The sequence below is a fragment of the Astyanax mexicanus genome, chromosome 3 (assembly GCF_023375975.1).
Source record: "Astyanax mexicanus isolate ESR-SI-001 chromosome 3, AstMex3_surface, whole genome shotgun sequence".
NCBI lineage: Eukaryota > Metazoa > Chordata > Actinopteri > Characiformes > Acestrorhamphidae > Astyanax > Astyanax mexicanus.
The window spans coordinates 58221981-58238420 of record NC_064410.1 but is presented as its reverse complement, the minus strand read 5'-3'; the positions used below and the strand labels follow the sequence as shown (position 1 = coordinate 58238420).

General features: G+C 31.5%; 1 protein-coding gene across 6 annotated transcripts in view; it reads left to right on the top strand.

The window, feature by feature from the left end:
- The first annotated feature begins 6493 nt into the window (after window positions 1–6493).
- Window positions 6494–16440, top strand: part of LOC103043027 (interleukin-4 receptor subunit alpha) — a 679179-nt gene continuing 669232 nt past the window's right edge. For 5 of the 6 annotated variants that reach the window (XR_007438094.1, XR_007438096.1, XR_007438095.1 and 2 more), the window contains exons 1-4: window positions 6494–6686; window positions 6961–7055; window positions 14895–15024; window positions 15700–15848. Coding sequence is in view for 2 of the 6 variants with exons in the window: in XM_049475537.1 (XP_049331494.1) it covers window positions 6989–7055; window positions 14895–15024; window positions 15700–15848 (346 nt within the window). In the remaining 4 variants the exon portion in view is untranslated. The remainder of the gene's footprint in view (window positions 6687–6960; window positions 7056–14894; window positions 15025–15699; window positions 15849–16440) is intronic. The other variant, XM_049475538.1, reaches the window with a different exon arrangement.

Here is a 16440-nt window from a genome sequence, read left to right as displayed (position 1 = left end):
TAGTTTTTTCTTATATTTTTTACATGGTTGTAACATTCAAACAAACGATGCCAGCAAGTCCAGATTGTACAGTGCACCCGAGAAAAAAAAACTAAATGATCAGGAAAAACATATAAAAATAGTAAACATGAGAGTTTAACGCATGCGCAGAGCCGCTAAGTAGCACAAACCAATGGGTAGCACAACTCGACAGAACACCGGAGAACATTTTAGTCCTAGCCCCGGCTCAAATCAGCGCCACTTTATCTATAATCTTAGATTATAGCATTAGTCCTTGATTCATTAATGATTTAATATCATACTTATTGTAATACTGGCAAAAATATAAATAAGTTTAAAATAAAATAAAATAAAATAAAATAATAATAATAATAATAATAATAACAACAAATATACAATAATATTAATAATAATAATAATAATAATAATAATAATAATAATAATAATAATAATAATGTATTAATTTTTTTAAATAAATGTGGACCTTTAAAGAGGCACTAAACCATATTTTTTCCCATTAATAGCCTAATATCTAGTCCTGCCTAAAACTTTTTATAAACCTTTTCTAACCTTTAAAAAAATGCTTTTATTGCGGTCATATCAGAGGCACATATCAGAGGCACACAGCCCAATCAGCCTTTTCTCCTGCCCCGCCCCCGCCGCCTGCCTAAATTTCCTTCGGGATCAATAAAAAAATAAAATAAATCTTAATGTGTTTGAGAGCATCAGTTGTGTTATAAAGAGGCAGGGTTGACATTTGAATCAATACATATTTTGGCAAGAATTATTCAACTAAGTAAAGAAAAAAAAATATTTAAGGAATGAAGGTCAGTTAATCTAAACATTTCAATAACTTTCATGAGGACTGCCCCAGGAAAGGACAAGCAAGAGTTTCCTCTGTTGTACAGGATAAGTTCATCAGAGTTACCAGCATCAGAAACCACAAGTTAACAACTCGCCAGATAGAAGCACCTAAATTAGTATATATAACACTTTTAAGTTACAACATTATTCCTTATTTATTTCTTCAGATCACTTTAGTATTCATTTACTAAGTAGAAAAAAATAAGGAGAGTGTGTGCAAACTTTTAATAATACTATATTTAAATAATATTTTGATAAAATACATGTTTTTGATATTTTATATCAATTAAAAACATAATATTTATATACAATAAGACTGGTACATGGCTTGTTAGAATATGTTAAAAACTAATAATTACTCAAACTTCTTCAAACCTGTTCTCAACAATAGGCAGCCATGGGGTTCTCTAAGAAGCTACATATGTGGTGTCCACATTGCAGAAGCAGACTATACAAACCCAGACTACCGAAGCCCTTTCAGTTAGCCGCTTCCTCTTAAATAAGAGATTACACTTAACAGGAACAGATGGGTCAGGCTGAGGTCTGTGTGTGGGGTAGTGTGTAAAGTGCTGGCAGTACTACAGTACCTAACAGAAAGAACACTAGCTTTAGCACTGCTATTATACACTGACTGTCAACTGGGTTGGATGATTTGATTTAAATGCGCTAATAAGTGAAGGAATTGGTAACAGTAGTAATACAATAATATAATACTGTAATAGTAAAGGTATTCAATATTACTAGTACATCAATAAAAACTTACAAACCCTGCCTGAAATACAAATACAGTTACTCAAGCACTTATAACAGACTTATATAACAAATATAACAGACTTATTGTATTAGTTGAATAGCTCTTTACAAATATTTACAATTATTTTCCAAGAGGCTCCGAGTGGTCCAGCGAACTAAAGTGCTGCCACTATGATCAGGTGATCGCTGGTTTGAATCCCTGTTATGCAGCTTGCCATCAGCTGCACAACAGGCCTTGCTCTCTCTGGGTGGGTACAGTAGATGGTGCTCTTTCCCCTCATCACTCCTAGGGTGATGTGGATCAGCACAAGGCTGCATCTGTGAGCTGATGTGTCAGAACCGAGTCGCTGCACTTTCTTCTAAGAGTTAGCACTGTGATGCTACTCTGTAATGCTGCATCAGTTCAAAAAGAGACGGTGGCTGACTTCACATTTGTCGGAGGAGCGTTTAGTGATAGAGGGAGTCCTAATGTGTGGGGGGCTAACTGGCCTTGTAAATTGAAGAGAAAATTTGATAAAATTTAGAAAAAAAAATGATACACCCTGTTAATGTCCAGCCTGTTATTGTCCACCCTTTCATTGTCCAATCTCCCACTGTCCACCCTTTAATTTCACCTTCTGCCATTGTCCACTCTGTTGTACAGCTTGCCATAACCAGATGGACACATGCATGCCAGGAAGTCTTATATATAATGAAAATACAGTATTGTGCAAATGTTTTAGGCACCTGTGGGAATTTTAAGTAGTAAACGTTTCCTCAGTTAATTAAACAACATTTTTTTGTGTGAATAATCGTCAGAATAAAGATAGATGATTAATGCCACCATTGCTAAATACAAACAAGAAGTAGCACATCATTCCAAAGTTAAAACAAATGCTTGCAAAAAAACATTTTTTGAAATATACCAGTTTGAGAATGTTTACAAAAGAAAAAGAAAACACTTCTTACCTGAGCAGTAAGTGTTTATTAGCTCAGTAAAACACTAACTTAGCATTACAATAAATACAAACAGCAATTTAACAAAAAGCAGTTACAGCTTTTACAGCCCTGTTTTCCTTAAAACATCTCTCAATCTCTCCTCTTAATCTGAGTTTAATAGAGTTATTTACTTCTAGTTCTCATGATATTAATCAACACCTGGTTTGGTGAATTGGTAAATGTGGTAAATCAGGTGAGCTGCTGACGGAACTGAACATAATATACACATGCTGGCTGAGGAGCATCCAGGAGAAATCTGGAATCTCTACACTTTATTCTTCAGCTCGGCTCACAGGATAAAACATACTTATAGTTAAAATGAGACATTCCTGTTACTTTTTACTGAATTTATGTTTATCTGCATCCGTTCAAATCATAGATGGTGCTTTCTCAGGCAAAAACATTCGTATTGCTGAGATAAAGGGATTCATGTAATTTGCTTTGGTGCCTAAAACTTTTGCACAGCAATATAATATTCATTATATTTTTGAAAATAGTGAATAGTCAAAAAGTAATGAGTGACCCACTACTGCACTAAATAAACACAAAATAAAACACAATAAAACACAAACCAGCTATATTATATAACCCCTTAAGAAAGGGCAGCCTCTCAGCACGCAGGAAGCTCCTCAGCCACTCATCCAAACTTACCGGCGCCACTATATTTTACCTTGGGCATCTGTACTTTATTTTAACTCAAGCACATGATTTACGTGCAATTACACAAGTGTTTTCCACTCACTGGAAACAGGCCTCTGTAGGCCTCAAATCACAACGGCAGGTCTAAGACATCATTGCAGCTTTTAGGGATTGATATTCTCATGTTCTATCAACTCCAATCAACAGAGAATAAAACAATACATAGAACAATCAAACTTTAAATAAAAATAAAATGATTTAATGTTTAGGTTTGGGAATGTTAAGTTTAACATTTTCATAATATAATAATAATAATTAATATTCATCTAGCTGGGAATGTTATGTGTGAATCATTTCAATAACATTGTGATGCAAACAATTATTATGTCACATGTTTTCAGGACATTCCTGGAATGTTATTACTGTAATGTTACAGGCTAACTTTTCTGGAACCCTTTTAAAACATTGCTAAACGATCTTGTAACTAATACAAACAATACATATTAAACCATAATGTTGGAACAATGTAAAATAGATGTGCACGAATAAATCTATTCTTATGTCAGAAATTAGCATTGTTTAAATGCATTAGAGATGAAAAACTGAACACAATATTGTGTTTAGAAATCAATATTTGGTGCAATAACCCTGGTTTTAATCACAGTTTTAATGCATCTTGACATCATGTTCTCCTCCACCAGTCTTACACACTGCTTTTGGATAACTTTATGCCTTTACTCCTGGTGCAAAAAATCAAGCAGTTCAATGGATGTGATCATCCATCTTCTTGATCTCTTGATTATATTCCAGAAGTTTTCAATTTGGTAAAATCAAAGAAACTTAATTTTTAAGTGGTCTCTTGTTTTCTAGTAATGCAAACAATACATATAAAACCATAATGTTGGAACAATGTAAAATAGATGTGTATAAATAAATCTGTCAGAAATTAACATTGTTTAAATGCTTTAGAGATGAAAAACTAAACACAATATTTTCTTCTTTAAATGTACTTATTTTAAGGTTTTAGAATATTAATATAATAGTAAAAATACAATAAATATATAATAATGTAATATTAAAGGTACTCAATATTAAAAATAAATCAATAATACATTTCAAACCTTTTGAAATAGCACTGAAATACAAATATGTCTACTCAAACATTTTCCAATAATAGTAATATAAACGTAATAACAGTAATAATAGTAATAATAGTAATGAGCTGATCAGGCAAGATTCCTCTGTTATAATAATAAAGGACATTAGAGGCATAATGCATCATGCAGAGGTATGTTAACCTTCACTTTAAAGTACATTTTAAACATTTTATATATATTTTTTTCTTTTATGGGGGTTGTACCTGGCTTAACTTTGGAATGCAGCTAATATTTCACCTGAGAGCCTCTACTGTTTTATTTTTACTTAAGTACATGGTTTGTGTACAATTACACAAGTATTTTCCATTCTCTGGGAACAGGCATCTCTCTATGTAAGGCCTCAAATCACAATGACACACACTTCTTCATTTTCACCACTAGATGGAAGTCATGGCAGCATTACTAAAAAAGAGCTCAGAATTCCCATTTTCCCACAAGACTAGCAGTAAAACAAATATACAAATCATTAAATAATAACAAAATCAGACCTTTAAAAAATGTTGTACCTCAATATTTAGCTAGAAAACTAACTGCTAGCTATCTAACTAAGAATAGGAATATTTGGCAACCCTAAATCATACATTATCCTCATAGCAAAGAACATTAAATATACTTTTTTTTGTTTAATTACATCTTTTAAGGTTGATGAAGGAAAAACAACCTTAAACAACTTTTATCTAACATTGCCTGCTTCAGTTAAACTGAATTTATAGCATTGAATCAACATTCATTTAAAGTTTTTAAATGGGTGGGCTGAGCTCTTCTGCACTTACAATGCTTTTAAATAAAAAGTGCTTCTCATAATAATAATAATAATAATAATAATAATAATAATAATAATAATAATAATAATAGTACATATTTACTGTGAGTAAAGTTTAATACAAACCATACATAAAAATCCTAATATTAAATCAATGTTAAATCAACGTAAAATCTATGTGCACAAATAAATCTATTCTGACACTATTTTAATGTATTAGTGGTAGGAAATTAACGTTGATTTAACGTCCTAACAATTTTCGGTCAGTAGTTTTCTGAACTTTAAGGTTTAGAAAATTCAATCATTCAAGTTTTTCATTATGTTTTTAGGACGTTTTAATTTTACGTTTTTTTTTTAAGCTAAACGGTGTCAAAATCCATAGAACGTCATATGTTAGCTAAATTTAAACAGAACGTTTTAAAAAAGGTTCCATGAAGGTTAGCTTATAATGTTACAGAAATAGGTAATGTTCAAGGAAGGGTTTATGTCACTTTTAGCTATTTCTTTAATTTTATAGGGAATAGCCATCCTTAACAGTGTCCAACATTCTTAGTCTTCTGATCATATTCTGACGTTGTAAAGACATTGTGATTCAAACCATTATCATGTCACATGTTTTCAGAACGTTTTAAAAAAGGTTTCATGAAGGTTAGCCTGTAATCTTACAGAAATGTTCCAGGAGCGTTCTGAAAACGTTGTTATTTTAAACCTTTAGTATGTCACACGTTTTTAGAATGTTTCACGTTGCGTGAGAAACGTTCTAAAAACCTTGTGATTCAAACCATTATTATGTCACGTTGTGCTTGTAATGTTACATAAATTGCCAATGTTCCAGGAACGTTCTGCAAAGGTTGTGACTCAAACCATTATTATGTCACATGTTTTTTTTAGAACGTTTTAAAAAGGTTCCATCCATATAGCTTGTAACGTTTTAAAACTAACTAATGTTCCAGGAACGTTCTGAAAACGTTGTGATGCAAACTATTATTACTTTTACATTATTACTTTTTTTTTCAGAACGTTCCTGGAACATTAGCTATTTCTTTCATGTTGTGGGCTAGCCTTCCTGGAACCTTTCCAAGTCAAGCCAAGAGTCAAGTTAAAAGGCTTTTTTTTTTTTCAACGTTCTTTTCAAAACATTCTCAGAACGTCATCTGAACAGACGTTTATTATTTCGTTCTTTCCTATTGTGAAGCTGTGGACAGTCATACAGACCAGACCCCGCTGCTGCTGCTGCTGGTGCTGCTGCTGTTGTGTCAGTGAGTGTTTCTCTGGTGAATACAGTGCAGCCATGCGGATATGAGCTTCCACAGAACAGCGTCATAATTCCAGTAAAACCAGAGAAACCCGCCCACAGCTCACCCACACATCCAGCACTCCGAACAGGGAAGTGCGGCAGGACGCTGCTGGCTGCCTTTAAACGTCTGTAGTAGTAGTATTTGACTTTTTCTACTTTATTTTTACCTTTTTTCTTCTTTATCATCATACTATTGGATACTAGGAATAACCTTGGCTTCCCTTCAGCTGAATGGGTGAGTTTTATTATTCCCTATCAAACATGTTTCAGGACTGATTATCTCTATGTTATGTTTTCTGTCTAAAAGGAGAATAATATGTTATGTAGGCACGTTGTATAAGTGTAAGTGTGTGTTTACAGTGTGTGTGTTGGTGAGAAAACTTCTGTAAAATGTGTGTAACCATTTCAACCACTTCAGCTCCAGCTAAAACAGTCCACTTCACTTTTATTTGCGCTGTTTTCTAACTCTCCTCTTCCCTCTTCTGCTTTTATTAATGGCGCTTTACCAGACCAGGCTGTCTGCTCTCAGACCTAAACATGATCCTGATCCTGAGCCTGAGCCTGATCCTGATCCTCAGTACCACTGCACTCTCTCTGCCTGAGGGTAAGTCTGCTATTTGTATGATTATTATGATTATAATATGATTTATTATAATAATAGAATAAAGAAAATAAATGCAGACAACTCCAAGTTCAACTCAAGTTCAGCTCCAGCTCATAGACTGTAAATGATTCACAAATAACTAAAGTGAAAGGAATGCATTCAGGTGTATTCAAAAGTGTTGGAACTCCCCTTCTTTCTGATCAAAATAATAAAAATAATAATAAAAAATAATACAATTCACATAATCTAATAGTCTAAAAGTCTAAAAGTCTTGTTCTGTAGAATGACACATACACACAATATAATTATTTTTTTTTTTCGCACATATGTATGTGACCAACAACTTTCACACGTTCAACTCAAGTTTAACTTACTTACTAAGTACAGTCAAAAAAGAAATGCTTTCAAGCGTATGCCAAATTTTAAGTTTAACCCAAGTTTAACTCAAGTTTAACTAACTACAGTGAAAGAAATGCCGTCAGGTGTATGCAAAAGTAAGTGTTGGCTCCCCCTCTTGTTGAAGAAAATAAGAAAACATAGTCCAAGTTTAAGTGTTAGAAAAAGAAAATTAAAAATTAAACATTTAGGCATCTTTCTGGATGTTTAACTCAAGTTTAACACAAATTCAGCTAATTAACTAACTAACTAACTAACTATAGTAAAAAGAATGTCTTCAGTATGTATGTATGTATGTATGTATGTAAAATGTTTAAATGTTAAAAAAAGAGAAAATTAAAAATAAAACATTTGGGCATAATTCTGGATGTTTCACATACACACAGTATTGTTTTTGATATGTTATTTGGCATCTTCACAGGAGAGAGATAAAAACAATTTAAAAGATTATTTCAGGTTATTTTAGAGAATATCTATTGATTTATTCTTCAAGTGTTGGCTCCCTCTCTTTTCGATAAAAAAAAATGAGCAAACAAAGTTTCAAGGTAAAAAAAGAGTCAATTAAAAATTAAACATTTGGGCATGATTCTGAATGTTTCACATACACCCAATATTGTTTATCTTATTTGGCAAAGTATTAAAACCAATGTAAAAGTAAATTTTTGGTGTTTTATAGTTTTTAGTCAATTTTAACTAAATTTTAACTACTAACTACTAACTTACTAAATAACTAACTACAGTGAAAGGAGTGCCTTCTGGTGAATGCAGAAGTGTTGGCTCCCCCTCTTGTCGATAAGAAAACATAGTTTAAATGTTAAAAAAGGGCAAATTAAACATTTGGGCATGTTTCTGAATGTTTCACATACACACAATATTGTTATTTGACGTATATCCAATAAAACGTCAAGTTTAACTCAAGTTCAACTTAAGTTTAGCTATCTAACTCACAAACTAACTAAGTACAGTGAAATAAATGCCTTTAGGTGTATGCAAAAGTTATGGCTCCCCCTCTTGTTGAAGAAAATAAGAAAACATATTCCAAGTTTAAATGTTAGAAAGAGAAAATTAAAAATAAAACATGTGGGCATAATACTGGATGTTTCACATACACACAATATTGTTTTTTGACATGTTATTTGGCAACTTTGCAGGAGAGAGTTAAAATCAATGTAAAAGTTAATTTCAGGTGTTTTTAGAGAATATCTATTGGTTTGTTCATCATGAAATTCTGACCCAGTGTATGAAACAGTTTCTTAGTTCAAATTATGTTGCACACTAAAAATCTATAGACATGGAGCTACTAGTTTTGGTTCAGTTTATCTCAGGTTTAACTATCTAACTAACTAACTAACTAACTAATTAACTACTTAACTAACTACAGTGAAAGGAATACCTTCCGATGTATGCAAAACTTCAAGTTTAACTAAAGTTCAACTCAAGTTTAACTAACTATCTATAAAGTAATGCTTTCAGGTGTATGTCAAAGTGTTGGCTCCCCCTCTTTTTGAAAAAAAAAAAAGAAAACAAAGTTGAAATGTTAAAAAGAGAAAATTAAAAATTAAACATTCAGGCATGTTTCTGGATGTTTCACATACACACAGTATTGTTATATGACATATATCCAATAAAATATCAAGTTTAACTCAAGTTAAACTCAAGTTTAACTAACTAAATAATTATAATAATAGAAATTCCCACAGGCGTATTCAAAACCTCAAGTTCAACCCAAGTTTAATTTTCATTAGATGGCGATAATGTGCACAAGTTGTGGCACCCCTGTTTAATTGATAAACACAAGAATAACATAGTTAAGTTTAAATGTTAAGAAAAGTAAATAAAAGACATTTAGGCATTGTAAACATATATGTTTTTGTGGAATTACCCATAAACATACTCATATACATACATGATTATATACACACATATATATGACCTACAACTTCAAGTTCATCCCAAGATTAACTCAAGTTTAACTTACTACAGTAAGAGGAATAAAGGCATATTGTCGCTATCCAATGAAAAACATGCATCTCCAAAACAGCAACTTTACCAGACACATAGAAAACCTTCTTTATTAACTTAATTTAATTAAAGTCAATGTAAAAAGAATTTACTTTAGGTCATTTTGTAAAATGTCTAATGGTCCATTAATCAAGAAGTTTCAACACACTGTAAGAGACAGTTTGTGTGTTGGAATTATGTAGTAAACTAAAAAACAACAAGAATGAAGATACTTGTTATTCATTTTGGGCAGGGACAACAGGCAAAAAAGGTTTTGGCACCCCCGTCTTTCTAAGTTTCTAATAATGTTAACATAGTTAAGTTTAAATGTAAAGAAAAGGAAATAACAGACATTATTCTTGGTGATATAACAATACACTGAATGAATATCCTGCTGCAACAAAAATATATACAAGAGAGTTTAGTGTTTAGTGTAAATATAACACTTTCAAAAATTCAGTAAAACAAAATAAATGTGAACTTGTCTATTTTGTAAACAACAGCAACTTAACAGGTCTCTGAATTTGTCTAAAATAATAATAATGCAATGTAGCAAAAAAATCCACCATAATCCTGAAGCACAGAATATTTAGTGCAAGCATATTTACTTAATGAAAACTTTAATTTACTTTAATGAAACATTAAAAATATACAATAAATACCCTAAAAGCTTTACAGTAAATAAACAAACAAAAAATACATTGCTTTCAAACTAAAAGCATATGGTTGGTGTAGGACAGTGGACACCATCACCTGCTTGTGAGCTACCACATCATGTGGAAGACTGGGGTTCAATTCCCACTCTGGGTGACTATACTGTGATACACCAATACGAGTCCTTGGGCCAAACTCTGTCAAATGCTATAGATCTAAATTAATGTAATGTAAATGGTAAAAGTCCTATTCATGCATTATGAGGTGTATATTCACATTAAAATATATCGAAGATATCATTAAAAAATATCACTATTATCATTATGTGCATTTTTTATTGTTTAGAAAATGATAAGGATATTATTGAGTAATCTACAACAGGACACACCTGCGTTTGGCTACTTTAATAGGCATTCATATTGATTGATTGAACGTTAATATGATGTTGGGGATGAGCTGGTATTTCTATTATTATAACGTCGTTTTTGTCTGCTGTTTGAGCCTGAGTTGTTCTCTTGTGATGATTGGTTTGCGCAGTAGGGGTAGGCGATATGGCCCTTAAATAATATCATGATATTACATCGTATTTCCACAATAACGATACTCTTGACGATATGACAAAACACTGAATTAGAACTTATTTTCAAGAATACACTACTGTAACAAAATGAAAATTAAATATTATTATGGCATTCGATATGATATGGCACACCCCTAATTCAGATATAAACAAAAATACAAGAATTTTATCAGATTTGTAACAGAAGTCAATGATCCAGAAATGACATGATACCAATAATGCACTCCATATACAGCTCTGGAAAAAAACAAGAGATCACCTAAAAATGATGAATTTCTTTGATTTTACCAAATTGAAAACCTCTGGAATATAATCAAGAGGAAGATGGATGATCACAAGCCATCAAACCACCAAACTGAACTGCTTGAATTTTTGCACCAGGAGTAAAGCAGCATAAAGTTATCCTAAAGCAGTGTGTAAGACTGGTGGAGGAGAACATGATGCCAAGATGCATGAAAAAACTGTGATTAAAAACCAGCGTTATTCCACCAAATATTAATTTCTAAACTCTTAAAACTTTATGAATATGAACTTGTTTCTTTGCATTATTTGAGGTCTGAAAGCATCTGTTTTGTTATTTTAGCCATTTCCCATTTTCTGCAAATACATGCTCTAAATGACAATATTTTTATTAGGAATTTGGGAGAAATGTTGTCTGTAGTTTATAGAATAAAACAACAATGTTCATTTTACTCAAACATAAACCTAAAATTAGCAAAATCAGAGAAACTGATTCAGAAACTAAAGTGCTCTCTTAATTATTTCCTGAGCTGTATCTTCAAATATCCAGGATTAAAGTAAAATAAATGATACTGCACAGATATAATCTGTCTCTAGTAGATGTATAATGGGAAATGAGAACAGTGTGGAGCAGTGGAAGAACTGTGTTCTCTGGAATGATGGAGCTCCTCCAATACTCTTTAGGGGATTGCTGAGTGGGAGAGTTGCAGCAGGTTCTTATTCTTAGTCTTCTTTGGCCAGTAGAAGCAGTTACTCCATCAAAAAAACAGGATAAACTCTTTTTAATACCCTTGATTTCAGAAGAAACAATGAATAAACAAGTGTCCCAATACTTTAGTCCATATATGACTCATATATTATGCATATATGTATGATATCCTACATGCTATTGTTATTTAATAAGTACTGTGAATTATTAACAACAGTAAATTTATTTTCGCTATATTTTAACATGATGTAACGGTAATCATGCTGTTGATTAAATTTATTGGGCTCACGTACCGTTCACTAAAAAATTCAGCTTATTTTATTTGGCGGTCGTTCAAGTCTGTGATTCATAGGTTTAGCCTTCAACCTTTTTATTATACAGTGGAATTTACCTACCATGAATTATTAACTGCAGTAAAAAAAATAGACAACTCTATTTATCAATCAGTAATAAAGTTTTGTTTTATATTGTTTAAAAAAAGTATTATACAGCCATAAATTAATGTATTTTATTATGTTATAACATACTAGTGTGTTTTAAAAAATTAGAATATCATAAAAAAGTTACTTTATTTCAGTAATTCAGTTAAAAATGTTAAACTTATATAATTTATAGATGTATTAAACACAGAATTACATATTTTAAGCATTTAATTGTTTAATTATTGATTATTATGGACTACAACCAATGAAAACCCAAAAATCAGTGTCACAGAAAATTTGAATATTATATAAGACCAATTGGTACTTTTGGCAGTGTGCCAAGTCCTGCTGGAAAATGAAAGCTGCATCTTCATAAAAGTTGTCAGTAGCAGAGGATAGCATGAAGTGCTGTAAGATTTTCCACAATTTTGAACTGAATTACTGAAATAAAGTAACTTTTTAATGATATTCTAATTTTTAAAAGATGCACAAGTATATGGATTATCCATATATCATGCATACATGTCTAGTAAATGATACTTATGTATGTATAGAATGTGTCTGTACATATATATATATATATATATATATATATATATATATATATATATATATATATATATATATATATATATATATATATATATATATATATATATATATCCAGTGCATAAATGGCCACATGTTATATTTCTGTATGGACCCCCTCTAGGATTCATTATTATTATATAATTAGTATATTTTTTTGGTATTTGTAATATTATATGTGATTTATCAACTGCAATAAAATGATTACAGTCATGTGTAAAGATGTCGTCCCCCCTGTGGTTGATGGAAATGAGTAGGTTGACATATCTAATTCCATTAACCACAATTCTGCTCATTTTAATTTTATCTGATAATCACTATCAGTGACGTGGCAAAAGTCATGGTACGCGGCACATACAGTACGCATGCTAGTCTTCTGTAATGTTTTCCTGGTACACATGTGACCCTGTGGATTGAGGAATGTTAAATCCCTGTACCTACTATCAGACCTCAGTCCCTCTCCCATAATTCACACTGCCTTGCCATGAACACATTGGCCAGTGTTAAGTTTTACTTACTTACTAGATAACACCTCACAACTTATACAGGTGTGGCCATGTACAAATCATGTGTGTTATCCTGATTATTGCAATATACAATATTGGCATTTTGCAAATAAATATAAAATGTGCTTGGAATGTGTAGAAAAAAAGTTTAAATATATTTAAATGTATATTTAAATTTCCTGTTTTTCCGTTTTTTATTTGGTTGTTTTTTAACATTAATTTGGAATAAAACAGAATAAAACATGTCATTTAAAAAGGGATGGGATTTTTGGAGTTGACATGGCCATTTTTTTTCAATACATTACGATACATGACTAAGAACAGTAAATATAATGTACAGTATTTGGAATAGGATGGCACCAAATAATTATTCTTTCAATTAGTTGATTAGTCAATTAGTTGATTAGTTGCCTTTAGTGTGTGCTCAGGTAAAATTATATTAAAATAATAATGAAAAATGTGTATAATTCATTAATATTTCATTGGAACAGAGGTTTTGTGTCATTGATGTAATTACATAGTTTTCACAGTTACAGTTTAACATTAGTGGCCAGTTTTCTAGTAAATTCTGTGATATATGCCGATAAATTAAAGAACAATACATTTAAATAAATCAAATAAATTAAAGTGGAATAAGGCTGCACAAAAAATATTTTTTATCAATTCAATAAATCTTCCAATAATATGTTTTAATTATTGTATTAATCTAACAGCTAATTTATCAGGACTTTTTTTGTATGTGAGCTTGATAAAGATCATAAAAAAATATATTTAATTCTCTAAATATTTAATTTAAACAGGGGTGTTTTTGTAATTGATGTAGGTACACAGTTTTAGTGGTTAAAACATTAGTGGTCACTTTTTTCATGTAAATGATGAATTCGTATTGAAGAGCAATGAAATGAATGTAATTAGACTAGGACTGCGCTAAACTTTATTTTATATCAATTAATCTAGCTATTCTTTTTTAATTAGCTGATTAATCTAACTGTTTTAATATAACTGTATTTAATAATTGTTGCAGTTTTTTGTGCGTATGTGTGATCAATTAAAATAATTTCATAATAATAATTAAAATACATATATATATAAATATCGTAATATTTTATAAATATAAACAGGGTTATTTTTGTATTTGATTAATAAAATAGTTCAGGGGGAGGCGGGGGGGTTAAAACATTATTAGCCAGATTTCCAGTGAATTCTTTCGTATTTGGCTAAGGGCAATACATTAAATGTGATTGAAATAGGGCTGCACCAAACATATATACATATATATATATATATATTTTATTGTATTTTTACTTATTTAATCTTGCAGTTATTTTTTATTTTTCTATTAAATATAATGGCTGATTTAAAGGTGTTTTTTTCGTGCGCTTAAATAAATTAATAACAATAATAAACAATAATAATAATGTGTTTTGTTACTGTTTAATTTGAACAGGGGTGTTTTTTTTACAGTTTTTAATATATTTCTGGGGGTTAAAACATTAGAGGGCAGTTTTCCAGTAAACCCTGTGATATATGAGTAAGAGCAATGAACGCAGTGTTTGTACAGTTGACAGTTCCATAGTTTTGGCTCTTACAACATTGGTGGTCAGTTTTCCAGTAAATTGTTTTTAATCTTAATGACCGTCAGTGAGGGGGAGCCTGCTGGAATTGTTTTATCATATAACTGAACAGCTGTGCAAATAAACTCTTCTCTTACTAATCTTCATGATGTTGTTGTATACGTTTCAGTGCATGCAGAGGATCTGAAATGCCTGAATGATTATGAGTCAGAGATGGTCTGTCGTCTGGACTTAGGGAAGCTGCAGAGCTGCTCGGAATTCTCACTTACAGCAAATCTGAGCACATCAAAGAGGTATAAGTGAGTGTAGATTACGGTCTGTTTTTACACTAACTGAAATAAATGTCCTGTAATGACGGCTGTTTTGGTCTATCATCTCCATCTGTCTGTCTATCCATCTATCTATATTCATCTGTCATTTAACTGACCTACTAATATTATTCTTTTTTATTCTATCTATCTATCTATCTATCTATCTATCTATCTATCTATCTATCTATCTATCTATCTATCTATCTATCTATCATCTCCATCTGTCTGTCTATCCATCTATCTATATCCGTCTGTCATTTAACAGACCTACTAATATTATTCTTTTTCATTCTATCTATCTTTCTTTCTATCTATCTATCTATCTATCTATCTATCTATCTATCTATCTATCTATCTATCTATATCCATTTGTATCTTTGTAATGATAATTCAATGACGTAATAAGTAACATTTTAATTACTAAAAATATAAAAACACTTAAAATAAAATAAAATATGAATAAAACCTCATAATTCTTTAACAGTGAAGTCAACATACTGAATGTTACTCATGTTACTGATCTCAAGTTACTTAGGTCAGCAAAAAAATGATTTAGGCCATATCCATTTATTGTACAATACGTTTTTAGGTAATTCTTAGATTAGGCAATTATTATAACAGGCCTCATGTTTATTATTTATCATTTTTCTGTCCTTTTTTCAGTTTTACTTGCAGTTTCCAGCTTGTCTCTCAGGATTCCTGTGAATGTCAGTTCCAGGTTAAAGGTTTTGTTTCTGGAGAGACATTTTTCACAGAGCTGTGGAAGGGAGGAGCTGTCCTGGTCACTAAAGACATGCAGACTTTTAAAATCAGTAAGTGTCTTTTTAGTGGTCATATTCATATTCATTACGACCTCCACCTTGTTTTCACACCAATTATCAATTTTGTCAGCTTCACTGAGCACATGGGACACTGTGTAGTTGTTTATTAACAAAGGGGATAGGCTTACAAGAGTAGTAAGGGACAGGCAGGGTCAGTAACAATATGACAGCAAATATAGACGACATACCAGAGCCTACTCAGGACAAAACAGGGTCATACACGGGAAATCCAGGTAAAGAGTTGTCAAAAATACAAAAATGGTCGGTAACAAAATAAAGCAAAAATAAAGAGCTGGAAACAAAAACAAGTTGGTAACAAAAGGCAATAAACAAAAGAAACGTGTTGTAAAAGAGCTAGATAACCAGATTCAGAACTTGGCAGGGTACAGAGCAAACTGAGGGGTATTTATACAAGAAAGGACAGGTGGAACCAATTAGTAGCTGGGGGAGTAAGAACGCTGTAGCGTCACATGATCAGCTGAGTCAGAAAATCCTCAAAATGTGTACTATTAAATGTATCACATCCTGTGTGAATAGTGGTTCCATCAAACAGACGTATGCCGTCCTGTAAAGTGGCTTTTAA